This window comes from Talpa occidentalis, unplaced genomic scaffold (assembly GCF_014898055.3).
Source record: "Talpa occidentalis isolate TD23 unplaced genomic scaffold, MPIMG_talOcc4v2.1 talOcc4.3, whole genome shotgun sequence".
Classification (NCBI taxonomy): Eukaryota; Metazoa; Chordata; class Mammalia; order Eulipotyphla; family Talpidae; genus Talpa; species Talpa occidentalis.
The window spans coordinates 129,258,881-129,277,506 of record NW_023603184.1 but is presented as its reverse complement, the minus strand read 5'-3'; the positions used below and the strand labels follow the sequence as shown (position 1 = coordinate 129,277,506).

At 41.8% G+C, this 18,626-nt stretch overlaps 1 protein-coding gene across 4 annotated transcripts in view; it reads left to right on the top strand.

Annotated features, from left to right (window-relative positions):
• PLEKHM3 (pleckstrin homology domain containing M3) overlaps positions 1-18,626 on the top strand; it is a 181,556-nt gene that overhangs the window by 35,863 nt on the left and 127,067 nt on the right. For all 4 annotated transcript variants that reach the window (XM_037523938.2, XM_037523939.2, XM_037523940.2 and 1 more), the window contains exon 3: positions 7,849-8,784. In XM_037523938.2, the coding sequence (XP_037379835.1) occupies positions 7,849-8,784 (936 nt within the window). The remainder of the gene's footprint in view (positions 1-7,848; positions 8,785-18,626) is intronic.

The following is an 18,626-nucleotide window of genomic DNA, read 5'->3' as shown; positions in this document are numbered from 1 at the left end:
GGATAGATGATGGATCCTTGTCCTGAATGCATGCCTGATGGCGGGCACCTGGAATAGGGTGTGGGCATAGGTAGATGGGATTCAGCTGAGCTAAGACTGTGCTTTTAAGGACGGCGTCACGGGGGGGACGCCAGCAGCAGCAGCAGCAGCAGCGGGAGCAACAGTAGAAGCCGAAGCAGAAGCTGAAGGAGCAGCAGTAGAAGCAGCAGAACGAACGCTAGAGCACCGGGATAGAGTGAGGATTTGCTGGGGGCTGGGAGGACTGCCAGCCTCCCGGCCCCCCAGCACCCCTGCCTGCCATATGCCTGGTGAACCCCAATAAAAAACCTGCAAAATCACTGAGGACTCTGACTCCTCCTTTACCCGGTCTGCATGGGATCAGAAAACCTGCACTGTGTCCATGTCCTGCCCTTACATGCTCTTATAAAAGAGACCCCACAGATTTCCCTAGCCCCTTCCACCACAGGAAGTGACAGTGAAAATATGGCATCCTATAAACCAGGAGGCTTGGCTCACCAGACACTGACAGGGCAGGCACCAATTTGATTTTGAACTTGATCTTGTGAGAAATAAATTTCTGTTTCTAAGTTACCCAACTTACGATATTTTGTTACAGTTCAAATGGACTAAGGTAATTCTGTACCTACATTAAGCAGGGTAGGCTTAAATAGAGAATATAGGTGATAGTAGTGTTTATTGGTGATTAAATATGAAAGTTTTAATTATACAAAAATACGTTTTGGCGGGAAGGGAAGGGCAGGGAAAGGAAGGACTAGAGTCAAATAAGAGGGGGGCGGGGTGCAATTGTATGGGGAATATAACCAAACTGAAAATGCATACATTGTGCAAAAATGAAAAAAGATGTAAGAATTATATAAAATAAAATATTTAAATAAAAAAATACATTTTCTTATTGGCCATAGACTCTAGAGGAGTTAGCAGTAAAACAAGGAAGAGACTGTAAAGGGTGAAGTAGAAGGGTGTCATCATTAAAGACCCTTGTTAGGATGGAGTAGAAGATAGGTGAGGTGGAGGAATGAGAAAAATGCCTGTGTAAAGAAAAGGAGTACCAGGTTGGGAGTTAGTAAGTACAGGTATACCTTAGAGATGTTACAGACATCTGGTTCCAGGTGTCAATAAAGGTTGGGTCCAGACCACTACAATAAAGCCAATATTGCAATAAAGTGAGTCACATGAATTTTTTGGTTTCCCAGTGCATATAAAAATTATGTATACTCTATACGGTGGTGTATTAAGTATGCAGTAGCATTAGATCTAAAAAAGAAATCAATATATATGCACCCTAACTAAATTATACTTAATTGCTAAAAAACTAATCATCATTGGAGCCCTCAGTGAGGTGTAACCTTTTTGCTAATGGAGCATCTTGCCTTGACATGACAACTCTTCCTCTTGCTCCTGGAACACTTACTAGGCCAGGCTGATGTGGGGTTATTCACTAGCCTGATTTTAATATTGTTGTGACTAAGGGAATTTCACCTGAGGAGAGGGAGGGAGATGGAGGTATGGCAGGTGAGTGAAACAGTCCGAATTCACACATTTATCAGTTATATTCTCTGTCTTATAGCAGCATGGTTTATTGTGCCCAAAACAATTAAAACAGCATCATCACAGCTTGCCATTACAGATATAATAGTAATGAAAATGTTTGAAATGCCAAAACATTTGGCACAGAGACACAAATGGGCTCAAACTATTGGGAAAAAAGCGGCAATAGACTTTCTTAACACAGGGTTGCCAAAACCTTGCAATATCTGCCGAACATTATAAAGCAAAAATGCAATTAAACGAGGTATGCTTGTACCTTATGATAAAGAGGTCTAAGGGGTCTAGGATATTACTCTTGTGGAAGAATTAGGTCTCTGGAGTCAAGGAGAGTAAGGACCTGTGTTGATAAAGATCGTAAAACCAGATGGCAAGTGCATAGCATCTATCTTTTCCCACCTAGTGACATCATAGTGTTTTTCCCTGCTGAGTCCAGATGTGGTCTCAGCGACTTTCTCAGTACGGAATTCCAGGCAGTCGATGAAAGTTGCCTTCCGTCTCTATTCATACAGTGCCAGAAGGGGCTGTTACTCTGGGGGTTGAGGGTAGATGGAGCTGAAAGATGGTCAGTTGTTGGAGAGGAAGTGCAGAAGTCCCCCTGGAGTTGGAGTAGGTGACTAGAGCCAAGTCCTGAAGCCTAGCAGTTGTAATTAACCCCAGGGAAGCACGCAGACTTGGAGGATGAGATGAGGCTGGCCTGTGCATGGGCGGGTCTCAGGGAGCTCTGTGCCTCTGAAGAAGTCTAGTCTAATCACATTCACCCATGCTCTAGGCTGTCAGCGTTGCTGGAGCCAGGGCCAGAGCTCTGAGGAGAGGTTGAACCAAGTGGCTATAGTTTGGGAAGCTGGAAATGGGGTCTGTTCATCAGAGATAATGACCTCGAGTAAAGATAATTGGCATTGGCCATACATGAAGAAAACCCAAATCATAGGAGTGTCTTTGTTCTGAAGTGACACTGTTTTCTCCTTAATCTTGAGTTAATCAGTTTTATTGATCTACAAGTTTCATATAAGAGCCATTTACCAAAACCAAATTATAAGCTCCTTGAGAACTTATGTCATCTTTGTGCCTCCAGCTTAGTGCCTCCAGCTTAGTGTCCTGCTTTGCACTAGTTAGTAACAGAAAATGTGTTTTGAATTGCTTATTCCTTTATCTTTGAACCCAAATAATCACTGTAAATCCTGTTCTCTAGCCTTGTGACTCTTAAAAATCATCTGTCCTTATACACAACGGAATACTATTCAGCAATCAAAAAAGATAAACTAATGCCATTCGCAGCAACATGGATCAAGCTAGAAGAAATTATGCTCAGTGAAATAAGTCAGAAGGAAAAAGAAAAATAGCAGATGGTTTCACTTACAGGAGGGACATAGGGGAACCAAATAGGACATCAGAGGAAAAAATAATAACAATACAAAACACAACAAAACAAAACCAGACAATTATAAACCAGAGACATCCTGCAGGGGAGGGGGAAGGAGAGAGATGGGAAGGAGGGAGGGAGAAGCACAGGGGACTGTAGTGATGGTGCATGGGTGCATTGGTGGAGGAAATTCTCTGGGGACTAAACCTGAAAAAAAAAGCAAACATTGTTTAAAAATGAACAATGATGTAAAAAATATATAAGTAAAACATAAAGACATTTAAAAAAAAAAAAAAAGGACTTAGATGTTCCCTTTACTACTGCTCTTTGGCTTTCATTCTAATATTGCCTGACCTGAGAATCCTTTTCTTATGACTTCATTCATTGTGCTGACTCAAGCAGTTTAGATTTCCTTGATAAACTAGACTTCCGAAATGTTATATTTATTATGATCTGGGATGTAGTGGCTTTTAAAAAGACAAAATTGCATAAAATAACCAAACGAAAGCACATAATGGCTCAATAATTATGTATGTTAATATACACAAACACACCAAATTATTATATTATGACATATGTGTATATATGTTTAGAAATACTTCATATCAAATCATACACAGACTGGGCAGGAGGATTGTAGGTATTGGCTGTGAAGGCAGATACTTTCTAACATTTTTCACTGATTTTTTAAAAATTTGTTTTTAATTTAATTTGTATCTAGTGAATGTGAAATGGTATCTGGAATATGAGTCAGAGAAATGGTGTCAGCATAGAGCCAGGGCCTTCAGAGGAGGACAGTTGTTCTGTCAGGGATGAAGAAAGTCCTCAGGAATAGGTGAGATTTTATATTAGCTCTCATGTGTGAGGAATACATGGGCAAGCAGAGCTGAAGGGAAGTCTAGGCAAGGGTACAGTGAGAGAAAAATGCGTGGAGGTTGGCTGTGTGGTAAGAGAAGATGCGTGAAGGTATGCGAGGCTGGAGTACAGGGAATGGAGATGAGTGGTGGCATTTGTGTAAAGTCCCTGGGTAAATTTATGATGGACTCATCAGGCTAACAGCCCCTGAACCCTCTGATCACTCTTAATTTTTCTATAATTAGGACAACCGCCCATGATGTATTCTTGCAAAAACAAAACAAAACAAATCAAAACCCTGAGATCTAAATAGCAGTTGATAAAAAACATTGTTTAAATGTTCCTCTGTTTCCTCACATCATGAAGGTACATTTGGCCAAACCCAGAATTTGAGAAATTCTATAAGACAAAGGAGCAATTTTTTTCCCCCAGTAAATACATGACATGAAGAAAAAATGGAGAAGGAGGGAACTGTTATAGATTTAAAGAGACTTAAAAGACATCAATCAAATCAATGCATGAATCTAAACAAATCATTTGTATTGAAGGCATTTTTTGAGGCAACCTGGTAAAATCAGACACAAACCGGAATCAGAAAAGAAATTACTCATCTTGTTGGGGATGAAGACGCTGTCAGATGAGATTTTCTGAAGTTTTTATCTATTACATGGGTGATATGTCCTGCAAATAACTTTCAAATCTTCCAGAAAAATTAAAGCAAAACCAACCCAATTAAAAGGAAGAATTGGAGAGGGGTTAGAGAAATGAAACAAAAAGCAGAAACTTGATGATTTTTGAATCTGAGGCTTGAGTACATGGGTGTTCATTTGACTCTTCCACATGCTTTGGCATGTGTTGGAAAGTTCCCGTGATGAAATGTTTTAGGGCCAGATAAGGAGTTTGGACTTGACTATTTATGCCAGAAAACTTGTGAAGGCTTTTGGCCTAAAGAGGGGCCGCATGTAGGGCTATGAGTGATTCAGTAAGGTTAATGTGGTGACTATATGAAATGACCCAGAAGGAGGAGCTCGATTAAGGCAGTGGCCTTGCAAATGGAAACTCTTTTGAGACCACATAGAGGAACTTGTGGCAAAAGAGGAACTCCTGATGGGTCTGCAGTACAGAAATGAATCAGGTGCATGATGAGGAAAATTCTCTACTTCCTCTTCAGCCAGTCGCAGTTACTGCCCTCAGGCCCTGCACTGGGTAAGAGGTGGAAGGCAAAGGGTATGGATCTTCTCTGAGGGGCGAGTGAGTGACTCGTCATACTAGTGGGAAGCAAAAGGGAACGGAAGAGTTTCGTGTCTATTTTGTTCGCCCCCCCCCTTTTTAACAATAAATTACTCTTCCATTGTTTCTGTATGAAATTCGTAAGTATGGTATCATTTTGACCATATTTTTGGAAGGCAATGGCAATAAATCCTCAGTGGTCCCATCTGAGTCATTTATGATATTAGTTAAGCCAGGGTATTATTTTTGAGATTGAACAATTCAATGAGTTGGAATAATATGGTCTATGGAAAAAGAAGTTGAACTACAGCAAACTAATAAAAGCTTAGGTTTAAATACATATTTTCTAATGGGTTCATAACGAAAAGGCTGGAAGAAAACTTGAGAGCCAATAGAAAGTAGCAGCTGTTAGAGATTAAAGGAAAATGGTAGCTCTCCTGCCCTCCACAATCAAAGATAATACATCACATACAAAATATTAATAAAGTCTCATGCAAACAGGCCACCCCAGTGAATAGTTTCCTGACCACATTTGTGTTCTTGATTCTGCTCTTTCAAGAAGTCGCACTTAGAACTGTGGCCTGTAGGTATGTGTGGTTTCTACAACGAACACACTCCTGTTCTGTCTGCATTTAACATAGCTGCTTAGAGAGGACTGTGCTGAGATGGACACACTGAAACAAAATGCATGTTTTCCTCCTGTTGTGCATCATGAGGGTAAGGGACATTTGCTACCCCCTTGGCAGGACTTCTCATTCAGTCCTCTGAGCTGGCGTTTACCATCCCAATTTGAACCTCAGAAAGAAGTGAGATTTCAGTCAGATTTGTCATTGATCTGGGCCCAATTAAAGCAGAAGTTGTAATTCATGGTAGCTGTTGTAAGGAGCTCGCAGGGAAGAAAAAAAAAATAGGAAAATTCCTAGCTAAAAGCAAGAGGGGTGATTTTTATTTTATGTCGGGACATGCAGCTGAGACTGGAGGGATCCAGATGAAGGGACTGTGGGTTAGGGGGTCACATTATGGAGAAGGCTGAACTGGCAGAGCTCAATGGAAATGAGCCAGGGGTGGCGGGGGGAGGTGGCAGCAGGGTCCCCCACTGCATTGCCTCCCTTGCTGGATGATCAGGAAAGGAAGATAACCTGTGACTAGCAGCCATTATCTCTCTCTCCAGAGGGGTTAGGGCTGCAAGAAACTGATGGATTTAGTTACTCCAGAAATACTAATGATAGTCAGGACCAGAGATGTAAAGCTGGTAAAATTGGCTGTTCTCTGCCCACATTTCTCTCCTTTTGTCTTTCACTTTGCTATTTTAAGATCTAATTCTGCATTTCTAGTTCTTTCTCCAGCCAAGATCAGAACTCATACCCTTTGGGAGTGCCATGTGTCTTCTTTAGGAGATGAATCAGTTAGCTTATGACTATCTCCAATGTGTGTCAGCAAAGAGATTGAGTAACATCTCAGCAAAGAAAACCCCAACCAGGGAGGTGCGCTGGCGCGGCCTCCTGCGTGTGTTGTCATTTTCACACCCGATCAAAATGTCAGCAAGTTCCTAGTGACTGTTCTCTTTTATTAAGGTACTAAACTAGTATATATTGCAGCAAATCATTGATTAAAGATGGTACAACCAGATAAATTTGTGAAACGGGGGAGAGGAATTATACCTACAATATGCTGGGCATTGTGCTGGGGCTTTATAATTTAGCAAGTCCTTATTAAGTATCCACATAGTTCTGGGCATTGTGCATGCTCTATGACATGAGAAAGGGTTCTAAGATGGAAGGCCTAGCAAGTGGCCTCAACGACAATGTGGAGTCTGAGGAGCTGTGAGCAGCTCCTTTCCATGCGCCTTTCCCAGCCTACTTCGCCCTTTCCATGCGCCTTTCCCAGCTTTACTGCCCCGTGACAGTTTCGGGTTTAGAAGGGATGTGGGTCGGATGGCAAGAGGAAAATTCTCACGTATGTAGTATTCTATAGAAAGTTACCTAGAAAATAAAGAATCCTGGCCAAGTGCTGTTGTTTCGTGGGCCCATAGGGCACAGACCATGTCCGGAGCCGTTCGGAGCACGCGCCGCGTTGCGTATGCGTGCCATGAGTTAAGTTTCGCTTTACCCTTTCGCTTTCGGAGAACCACAGGTTTTTCCTGTAAATCACATGAGACTGGGAGGTACGGGGGGAGGAGCTACCAGGATATAAGAGGAGAACCCTGGAGAGAGAGGGAAGAAGAAAAGAGATTTAAGAGGAGAACCACGAGAGAGGAGAGTGCTGTGAGAGGAGCAGAGAGAAGGCCAGGGAAGAAAGACAGGGAAAAGAAAGACATGGAAAAGTAAGAGAAGGAAAAGGAAAACTAAAGAAGCATGCGCTAGTGCATGTATAAACAAACAAACAAATAAATAAATAAATAAAACATGCCTCTATTAAAAAAAAAAAGAAGCATGCGCTAGCGTCAAGTTGTCTCTAGCCCCTCATTTCATCCTCCGCCCTTCTCTTTTCGTGCCTACGAATCCCGTGGGTCGGGACAAGACAGTTCCAATTCCAGCCTGTGTTTTCCCCCACAGCCCTCTGCACGTCATAGGGATGTTGCGTTGCACTCCACTCCTGTACACTGCACTCACACTCCACCCTTGTTAAGGTTTCTCGACCTGAGACATCCTCCAGTTACAAGTTGTCAATTAGGTGCTGTCCTAGAAATGTACTTCTATGTTTAGTGTGTACTGGTTGTGCCCACCCCTGTTGTTTTGGTTGCTTGCACCTGCTTTTTCATCCCCTTCAAATCATTCATATTAACAAATTAACAAAATGCTTCTTTTGTTTTGTGTTTTATTCTTTACTTCTAGAACACAAGCAGGTGTTCCCAAACATTCTGAAGAAGGGTTACCTGGAGATTAGGAAGGACCATGACAGCTACTGGCAAAGTTGTTATGCAGAGCTCTCACCCTACAACTTATACTTCTACAGCCTCGACAGCAGTGGGAATCAAAATCTTTGTGCCACGTACCAGCTATCTCACTTTCAGAGCATCTCTGTCTTGGGCAACCTTGAGGCCAGGCTGGTGGACACCGTTCTGTATGACAACACTCAGCTGCAGCTAAAGGCAGAGTCACCGTGGGAGGCTCTGGATTGGGGGCAGAAGCTCTGGGAAGTCGTGCATGCCACCGTGCCTGGCTACATGGGACGGCAGGATGCGCTGGCAAACTCCCCAGGACTCAGTCATCATGTTGACTGTACACAGAATCATTGTTTACAGAAGAAATCCAGTGAGCTGCTTGTGCCATCCCCTGTCCTGGATAGCCCTAAGCAGTACCAAAACATCCTCAAATCAGGGACGCTCTACAGGCTAACTGTCCAGAACAACTGGAAGGCATTTACCTTTGTGCTGAGCAGGGCCTACCTTATGGCGTTTCAGCCCGGCAAGCTGGACGAGGATCCCCTGCTAAGCTACAATGTGGATGTGTGTCTGGCTGTCCAGATAGACAACCTGGATGACTGTGACTCTTGCTTTCAAGTTATTTTCCCCCAAGATGTCCTCCGCCTCCGGGCTGAGACCCGGCAGAGGGCTCAGGAGTGGATGGAGGCTCTGAAAACAGCCGCCAATGTGGCGAGGAGTTCAGAGCAAAATCTGCAAGTCACACTGAGGAACAAAGCCAAGGACCAGATAGGTGGGCAAGAGCTCAGGAAGAATAAACGCCAATCCGTAACCACCAGCTTCCTGAGCATTCTGACAACTTTGTCTTTGGAACGAGGACTCACTGCTCAGAGTTTCAAATGTGCAGGTATGATGCAAATTCTCAACCTAATGCTCATTATAAAGAACAGTCCCAAGTCTTACAATTGGAATTCACTTTAAAAATCCCCTAGTCGACTAGTCATCGCTACCTCCAGTTTAAAAAGCATCTCTCCTTCAAGGAGTTTGCTAGACTAAAACATCTTTCTATCTTCATGCTGTACTGGTAAGGTAAAGAGAAGCAGATGTGATGTGTCCCATTGAATCAAAATGACTTGGCCAAAGCATATCCAGACTAGGATGTCAGCTTCCTGATTCTGCTGTGATTCTATTTCCTCTGTCTTCTTAAATGAAGGTCACGTGAATGTGGATGGCACATATTTTCTCACTAGAGACATTCAGGCCTGAAGCTGACTAATAATACTCCTTAGGCAAGGAAAATGCCCCTTGTCAGTAACAGCATTGATCATAACCTTTTAAATTCTCTTAAGGTAGAATCTAGAAAATCAGCTTTACCAGAAAATCTGGAGGTGACTAAGAGTAGGGCACACGATGATTCAGCAGATGATCTCTGAGTCACGATGGGTCGGTGCCTCATCCCGGGGAATTGCGAGGCTCGTGGAGCTGCTCTGGGAGAGTGAGACATTAAGTGGCGTTCAAGGTCAATCTTCGGTTATTTCTTAAAACCCTGCTGTTGCTTCTCTGCCTTACTCCCTACTCCTCCTCACTTTCCCCAGACAACAAACTAGAAAGAAAAAAAAGTTTATTAAATCAAGTTTATTTGTCTCCTATAAACTAAGTGAAATCATTCCCCTTTCACCAAACCCTACAATTTGTGACAAGAAATTTACCATGAATGCAGTTTTAATTGGAAGCCTGATTTGGGAGATTTTTAATTTCATTGTATCCAATTTAAGTACATTGTTTGATAATGAACAGGAAGCTTACCACCAGCTTAAAACAAATTTAAAAATTTTTTGCTTTCTCTTACATTGAAAAGCCAAATAGAGGTGCTTTTGGGGTTCGGGGAGTGGGATCCTTGGGTTCCTTGGAGAATGAGTTCCTATTGGGTGGCACATGGCAGTTTTATTAAGGAAAAAGACCACTGAGTAGTCACAGACAGGCAAAAGCTGCATTTTAAAAGTGCAGGTTTATTAGGAAAAAGTGACATTTACATAGACTAAGGTGGGCAAAGAGCTGCATTTTGAAAGAGGTGTGTTTATTGGGGGAAAAAAAAAAGAGGCTCTTGTATAGACCCCCCCTCCAGAGCAAGAGGGGTCTTCTTTGGTGGAATCACTTTGTGGATTTTATCGCTTTGGGGTCCTGTTGGTTAGGTTTTCTGTAACTGATAATCCCTGCTGCTTCCACCTCTTATTTTTTTCTGGAAACATCCACAGCTGGTTAAATGACTTGGTAGTCATCCCTCATCCCCAGCTCTGGTTTTTGACCTTGTGAAAACTTCCATCCTAAATTTTCTACTCTAAGCTTCCACTAGTGGCCAGGTGAAAACTCACTTTTTTAAAAAATTTTCATAGATATTTTATTCTTAGTATAAGCTACTTACAGTTTAGTTCATTTGACTCTAATTTTTTTATATTAATTTTTTACATCACTGTTCATTTTTAAACAATGTTTGCTTCCCCCACTCCCTCAGGTGTAGTCCCCATAGTTTCCTTCACCACTGCACCATCACCTCAGTCCCCTGTGCTCCTCCCTCCCTCCCTCTGATCCCTCTCCCTCCTCCTCCCCTGCAGGATGTCTCTGATTCATAATTGTCTGCTTTTGCTTTGTTGTGTTTCGTACTGTTATTATTTTTTTACACTGATGTCTTATTGGGTTCCCTTATATTCCTTCTATAAATGAAACCATCCGAAATTTTTCTTTTTCCTTCTGGCTTATTTCACTAAGCATAATTCCTTTTAGTTCTATCCACTTTGCTGCAAATGGCGTGAGTTTATCTTTTTTTTTGATTGCTGAGTAATATTCCATTGTGTATATGTACCACATCTTCTTGATCCAGTCATCTATTTTTGAGCATTTGAGTTGTTTCCAGGTTTTACCTATTGTAAATAGTGCTGCAATAAACATAGGTGTACTGGTGGTCTTTTGAATCAATGTTTTTGTGTCCTTTGGGTAGATCCCTAGGAGTGGAATTGCCAGATCATATATATGGTAGCTCCATTTTCAGTAGACTGAGGAACCTCCACACAGCTTTCCCCAGTGGTTGGACCAGTTTGCACTCCCACCAGCAATGTAGGAGAGTTCCTTTTTCACCACATCCTCACCAACATTTGTTGTTGCTTGGAAAACCCACTTTTTTGAATTTAGGTATAGTTATGATGATGGTCTTTTCCAATGAACAATAATGTATCTAAAGAAGGGGAGTGTGTGAATCATCCTTACTTTGCCTGTAGGGCCTGAGTGACTTGAAGTAGAAACTTGCAGGGTAGGGTTGGGGAAGCCAGAAATACTGAGCTGGTAGAGAAACCACTCTAGGTGATGTGCGTGTATCTGCAGGTGTGAAGGGTCTTCTGCAGTCAGCTAGCCACTTTTGGAAAATAGTTTTGAAATGAGATACTGGCTTTAGAGTGATTGGAAATTATTGACATTTCAGTGTCATATTGTACTAGTGCATAAGTTATATTTCAGAGTTAAAACATTCCTCAGGAATGTATTAAACACTGTCTGTGGACAGCCTGGAATTATGGTGCATTCAGCACCTTTATGTTGCTGATAGGGTCAACAAATCTGTCGTTATTGAAATCAGGGAGAACAACTCAGCTTAGTTCTCAAGGTAGAGACCGCAGTGGCTGAATCAGGAAACTTCCTAGGAAAGGAGGGGAGGAGCCTCAGGTGCTATGCAAGTTTTGCCATCAAGCAGTCCCCTAATTAGGGGGTACCTCCCTCTCAAATTTCTTCTTCTGGACTGTACACTGCCCACCTTCTGTGCTAGATTGGTAGCACTGCTAACACTCAGAGAAAAGAGAATGCATATAAAGGATGCCACTTAGGAGGCTTGCCACAGCTGGCAACTAAAGAAATGGAAACAGGAAAATGAAGAAATTGAGTAGGAAGGACAGGGAGAAGAAAGCTAATTAGAAAAGAGTACAAAAAGGATTACATGATGGGCAGGGCTGAAGCTTCGTGGCAGCTCTTTAGGTTTCGTGTTTTAGGGGTGCCTCCCTTTGCTGGCTAAACCTAGTGTTCATGTGAGGGGACAGTTGGAGAAGAGGTTGGAGATGGGTGGTGGTGGGGAATCCAGGAGATAGGGTCAGGTTCCATGCTCTGCTCTGCTTCTGCCTCTTGCTTTGGTTTGGAGTTCTAAAGGGGCAGGTAGGTTCCTATTCTGCAGTGAGGAGAAGTCAATCCAGGTATAATGTGGCAGAGTCCAAAGTAGAAAACTGTCATTTAAAGGCCCCCTGTTCCATCAGAGAAGGTCACTGTTCAGTTGCTCTGTGACACCTGTGCTTTCCCAGGTTGCCTTGCATCATCCCTCATCACCCCTGCCTGGAATCTGGGTATCCCAGTGCATGTATGAATGCTCCATCTCCTGTAGGGGGCAGAGTCTCAAAAGAAAAAGGCAAAAACTTGTTAAGCAAACCTCTGAATAGTTGGTTGTTTTTTTTTTTTTTTAATTTTGTGGGAGACTCTTCAATATATCAAAGATTATTATAGCAGATGGAACTTTAAAAATTGATCTATGTTTCTCATAGACACAGTTAATCAAAACCAGCTGCTTCTTCCTTAAGTCCTGGGTCCTCTAACTTTGCATCCTCATAAAAACATGCATTTGGTGAAAAAACTGGTGGCAGAGCATGTTTGTCTTCCAGAATACCAAAAAGTCTGGTCAATTGTTTTAGTTGAAAACTTGGCTTTATCAATATTTCATGGTTGTAGTGAGCCTCTTTAGACTACAATTTCTTATCTCCTTAGGCTCTCCTTCTTCAAATCTTTTTGATGAATAAAATTCAGAAGTGGAAGATTGCACTGAGTAGCTCTTTATTATGATGTCATTCAGTTGCTATTTAGGGGTGCCACAAATGTTGGCTTTTAAATCTACAAAGTAGGGAAGTTGGCCTTACTTCACTAAATTCTTTCTGTAGGTGAAGAATTTCTATATTCTCTGAATCTCAAAGAGTCCCTGAGAGAAAAAAAGGACCATGATCATCCCCAAATGCCTGAGGTTATGGTTTTGAAAATACATGCTTTGCATAACTGTATATTTCTTAACATGTGCTTGAACTTTTTATAGTCATATTTGATGATGTGTGGTTTGCTCCATGGCTCACTCTCCAGTTCCACAGCAGCCTACTTAGGAAGCACTGGCCACGGTGGTCTCCCTGCAGAGCTGTTACCTACCTGGGTCATCCCTGTCTCCAGGGCCTTTGTACTGTGGCTCCTTGTCCCTGAAACATGTCTTTGAAAATTAAGTTCTTCCATTCTACCATTTATTGTGTGCTGAATTTCTGGCCATGCACCAAAAACTCAGAAACTAGGGGTGTACCTGGCTGAGTCAAGATCCTGCTCTCACGGACTCTGCAGTCTAGTAGGGAAGACAGGTATTAATCAGGTACCATGTCCAGAATGCCAAAAGGCAGCTGTGACAGAGCTACAGAAATGAGGCCCACACATTGAACCAGATGTGCCAAGGTGAAAGATATTCAGTCCTTTTTGACCAGGTGGCTTGATAAAGTTGAACATGTTTGACCCTGAAGTCATGGAAGGCTTCTGAGCAGAGGCGCACGTGAGATAAGTGATATTTAAGAACAATGAATTTGACAGTGCTTTAATGCAGTTTTCCAGAAACACTCCTGTAGGAGAAAATGGGGTATCTTCTTCAGTGAAGTTACTGGTTGAGATTCAAAATTACATTGGCATTGAGGAATGTGTGGCATTAAAATGTTAATGCTAAAACAAATGAGTTTGCAGTTTGTTAAAATACTTACACAGTATGTACCTGTGAGTGGTTCTAAATTAGGTTGTTCACAAAATGCTGCAGAAATTAGATTATAAGGCAGTAACCCTGTTTCTTCAGGAATGAAACATGTGCACATACCTATTTCTCCTCCAGAGATGCAGGATTTTCTTGGCACTAGTACAAACATACTTTCCCCATTATGTCCCAGCAAGCAAGAAACCCAAGAGATGAGTGCAATAAGGGGCCCAGGACCTTGTTTATAGGTGTAACACAAGATGCAAAGCCCCGTCCTTTAACGTGTTCTTTCTGCTACTGCTTTGTCATCCCGAGGAGAAATCTGATGGCTCACGTGGAACAAGGTTCCTGATTCGAACCCAAAATTGAAAATGTTAATGGAAGAGACAGCAAGCAAAACTGAGCGACGGGATCCCCTACACCGTTTTTTTTTACACTGTCACTTTTTATGGTTTTACTCCTTTGGCTGCTGTTTAACCTCTTGGGACTGCTGTTAGTAATTACATCTCTTTGGCACTTAGAGCTTTTTGCTCTCCTTTTCCCCACCCCCCCCAAGCTCTTGGGAGGGGTAAACCCAAAGTGTGTGTGTGGGGGGGAGTTTTGCTGTGAATTCTTCAGCCATTTAGTGCAAATTCCTGTAATTACCAGCATTGTGTCCTCCCTGAATGGCACATAATACAGCAGAAGCCATTCCTAATTGAGACCTTACAGGAGGTACAAATCCTCTCTTTGTTCAGCCTGACAAATTAGTGCCAGAAAGTGGCAGGGTCCGAGTGGGAATCAAAGGCAAGAAACACAAAGATGGAACTTAAGGCTACAGTAATAACCCTCTCTTGTCCTGAAGGGAAAAAAGGAATGACCAATGAAAAATGAAGGTTTTTTTTTTTTTTGTTATAAATTCCCTTGACATGACAGCACCTCAGGGCTGCTCTATTTATTTAGCAAAAGTGATTAAATAGTAATACAACAGGGCTGCCCATTGTCTTCCCTGGTGCCCCCACCCCACAAACCCCTGCTGCCTCGGCTAATTGATTGACAATGAACCTCTGATAAAGAAGTATGTTGTTAGGACCTGAGGTGGGGGGAGCATTTTTCCCGTCTCTTTGTGTGTGTGTGTGTGTGTGTGTGTGTGTGTGTGTGTGTGTGTGTGTGTGTGTGAGATTTCATTTTTGTTTGAATTGCTCTCATTTTTCTTTTCCCCTACCCCTTCATTCCTGCTCACCTCCCCTCTGCTTTTTTTCTTCCTCAAAGCTTTTCAGCAGTTGTTCCCAACTAACATTCACAAACAGGTAGGGAGGAATTAGGATGGTAGTACAGTTTCTGACAAGCTTATCTTTGGAGCTAACTTCTTCCTCTCCTGTTCCATTTTTCTCCCCCGCCCCGCCTGTTCAACTCCATTTGAGGCAGAGCAGAAGTGTGAAAAGAGAGAAAAGGGGAAGAGGGCTGGTTATTGTTGCTTTAAGGTCAGAAAAAGTTTTTTTTTTTTTTTTTTTTAATTTCTCAGATGTGGAAAGATGTCTGAAACAAGCCTTGGAATTAAAATTCAGAATTCCTTCAATTTCTTACTCAACTTTTTAAAACTCTGTGTATTAGTGTTTTCATGTTGGAGATTGAGGTTTGGAGTAAGAAATACAGGTTTGAATTATTTAGTCTCCCTTCATCTCCCAAGGAGCTGGGTTTGAGAAGCTGAGGACAGAATCTGGCCGCCTGTGGTGTCACTTAGGACCCGAAGGGTGCTGTTAGTTGGGAGTTTGGAAGATGTAGTTTGTAAGATGACCAAAGGCCTCTAGGCAGATAATTAATAGCCCCTGGTTATATATGCTCAACTAGCTAAACTGAAGCTAAATCCCTAGTTTAACTCTGTTACAGCTGCAAAAACAAATCATTTCAAGCCCCCGGGAGAGCAAAATATATTAAACAAATAGTATCGACCTTGTTAATACCACATGGCATTTCATGTGATAAATGAGGGTGTCTCTCTGGCAAAGACCTATTTTATGACATCGTTGAGACAGAAAGGATATCTTTACCCTGGTAATACAAGCATCCCTGATAGAAAGTATGGAGTGGTTAATTATTCACTAAATAGCTGCCAGTCTGGAAGTAAGAGATACTTCTGAATTGGTCAGTCAGTTACTTACTGGCCTGGAGTAAATCATGTAGAATACAGATATTAAGAAAAAGAGAAATTGAATTTGGTTGCTGATTATACATGGGAGTCTAGTGCCAAAAAGGGAAGTTGTATTTTATGCTGTTGGGAAAAAAAGGTTCTGGTGTAGCCAAGATCTGTGTGATCCCATGTGAAAAATCAGGGGATCCTTTAGTAGCCAAAGCTCCAGTTCTCCTTAGGGAATGAGAGATAGAGATAAAAAAGAAACTGACTTTCCTTGATATCTCCAATGCCTGTCTTTACTACTATTTTCAAATTTGTCTCTCATTTCTAGGTATAATAAAAATGTGAGGATTTACTTAAGTGCTAGTCAGGTAGCCAATGGAGGAAATAAAACAATGAGGGAAAAGTCAGGCAACTCCCCCCCACCTCCCAGCCCGCCCCAACTTTTAAACTTTATAAGTGAGAATTGTTTAGTCCATTGCTGTTTTCTTGTAGAGGAGAAATCTCTAGTATGTGTGTGTGCGTGTGTGTACATGCACCTTAGTTCTAGTTCCCCAACCTTGAGTATGACCATTGAGGGGTTGCAGATAATAAAAACTTTAAGTGGGCATTTAGTGGCTGGTTCATCTTTTTTTAAGATTTATTTATTTATGCATACAAAACTGGGATACAGGCCAGAGGTGTGTGGGGTGAGAGGATTCACCAGGCATAGAGTGAGGAACAGAAGAGGCAGACTGACTGAAATACCCTGCTGAGGGGAGCAGCAGGTGAGACAGGAAAAGTCTGTTACACCATGTGAGTTGGTCCCTGGCCTGCCAGGGATGGAACTCGTGCTGCAGAGGCTGTGGATAGCTTCATAAGTTGCGTCTTAATCCCTGCCACCAGGGAGTTCATTTTAACAAGCATTTATTAAACTCCTCGTGTGTGTCACACCTTTGAGATAGTGAGGTGCGGGCCGTGCTCTTCAGAGACTTGTAGACTCACCCCAAGAAAGAATAGTTGGTTGAAGGGGATGAGCAGAAGACTGGGATTGGCAGACAAAGAGTCATTAGCTTGAAAACCAGTACATTCCTGTCTCTGCTTATATCAGAGAATCTCAGTTGTAGAGAATTTGGAAGTTAAAAGAGCTAAAGTGATACCCTTTCCTAACTCCCATTTTCAACTTTCTTATATTTCCTACCGGATTAAACTCAGCAAAAATCTCCTTGGCTTTTTCTGTAGTCTGTCAAAGATAAGACTTGAATTTCTGTTGTGTTCTCATTATGTAGAAGGTGCCATGGGAGATAAAAGAGAAACACAAATATGGTCCAGATCCCCAGGACTTTATTTCTGCTTGAGGATGAATGAAAGGAAAGCAACAGATTTCTGGACAGCTAGGTCAGGCCTGTGTTGTAGAACACTTAGTGTTCAGGAAAACATTTGCAGAACCCTCAAGGCAGAGGAACTTGGGCTATCAAAGAGTGTAGTTATGCCATTTTGTGAATGATTGGCATTGTTACCCAAGGATTATTGACTAATGTATTCCTTTCAGCCCAGAAAGTTGTCAGTAAAAATATATGATAATAATGAGAAGCAGTATAATTTAGTAATTAAGGGCATGGCCTCTGGAATCAGACTGGCTGAGTTTCCAGATCTGCTACTCATTCACTTACTATGACCTTGGGCAAATTACTTAACCTCTCTGTACCTTCATTTTTTAAGTCTCAAATGTGAGGGGAAAATTACATCTATCTTAGAAGTTTATAGAGAGAATAAAATGAGTTAAAAGTGCTTGAAACTGGAGCATAGTAAGTACTATATGAGGATTAACTTTTTATTATTTGCCCACTTAGTGCAGTGATTGCCCAGTTAAAGATATTGGCATACTTGTCAAATTTGCAACAAGCTAGAGGAATGGGTCAAACAAGATCTAATAGCATAGATGGATAGTCCTGTACACACATTCAGAAAACTAACTGCAAAGACAATAGGTAAGGAAATTTGATCTAATAGCAGCTCAGTGGGTAGATACAGGAGGCGGCCCAGAAGCCAGCATCGGTGCTGTGGGGCCAACAGGTGACAGAAAGAAAAGTTCACATCCTTGCGTGTTCTGCCCTGGCCAGACCACACCTGGAAATTTCAGTTATGGATGCTTGTTGAAGCTTGGATGTTTGTTGAACAAACAGCTACATCTGTTGACATGTGAGAGATAGTAAAGAAACTAAAATTTCTGCCATGTAAGTATACCTAGAATATCATCTCTTGGTACTTGAAATGACCCTGCCACCAAAAGTCCATTTAAAGATATTTACTTAGAAGTAGACCTATTACTCCGTGTAATTCCATTGGATCAAAGTAAGAGAAATGCTTAGAGAGGAATGGATTTCCCTTATTTAAGAAAATTTGATGACTGTGTGTAAAAATGAAAGTAAGTGAGAGCTCTGGCCAATGAGACTGGAAGAACTGGAATTTTGACCTCAAAACCTTATCTGAGCCACAGTTTTCTCATCTGGAAGAGGAAGATATTAATTCAGCCCTTCTGCAAATGTTTATTGATGTTCTGTGTTCTAAGCACTGAGCTTGGTGCATAGTGAACAAGATAATCCCACTATGTGTCCTCACAGAACTTGGAAATTGGAAGCCAGACAATTAAACAAGTAATTATAGCACACAGTGGACTGGAAGGTCTTTGCGTTTCCTTTCACCACTTCCATCTGTCTGGGATATTTTAGAGGGAATGGCCTTTTTCTATACGGTCCCTTTTATCTCTCAGTCTGTGATTCTTTGAATGTAGAAAATTAGAGAAAATTAGATTAATGTGTTCTTCCATGTAAACCTCTTTTAATAAGCAACACCTTTTTCCTTT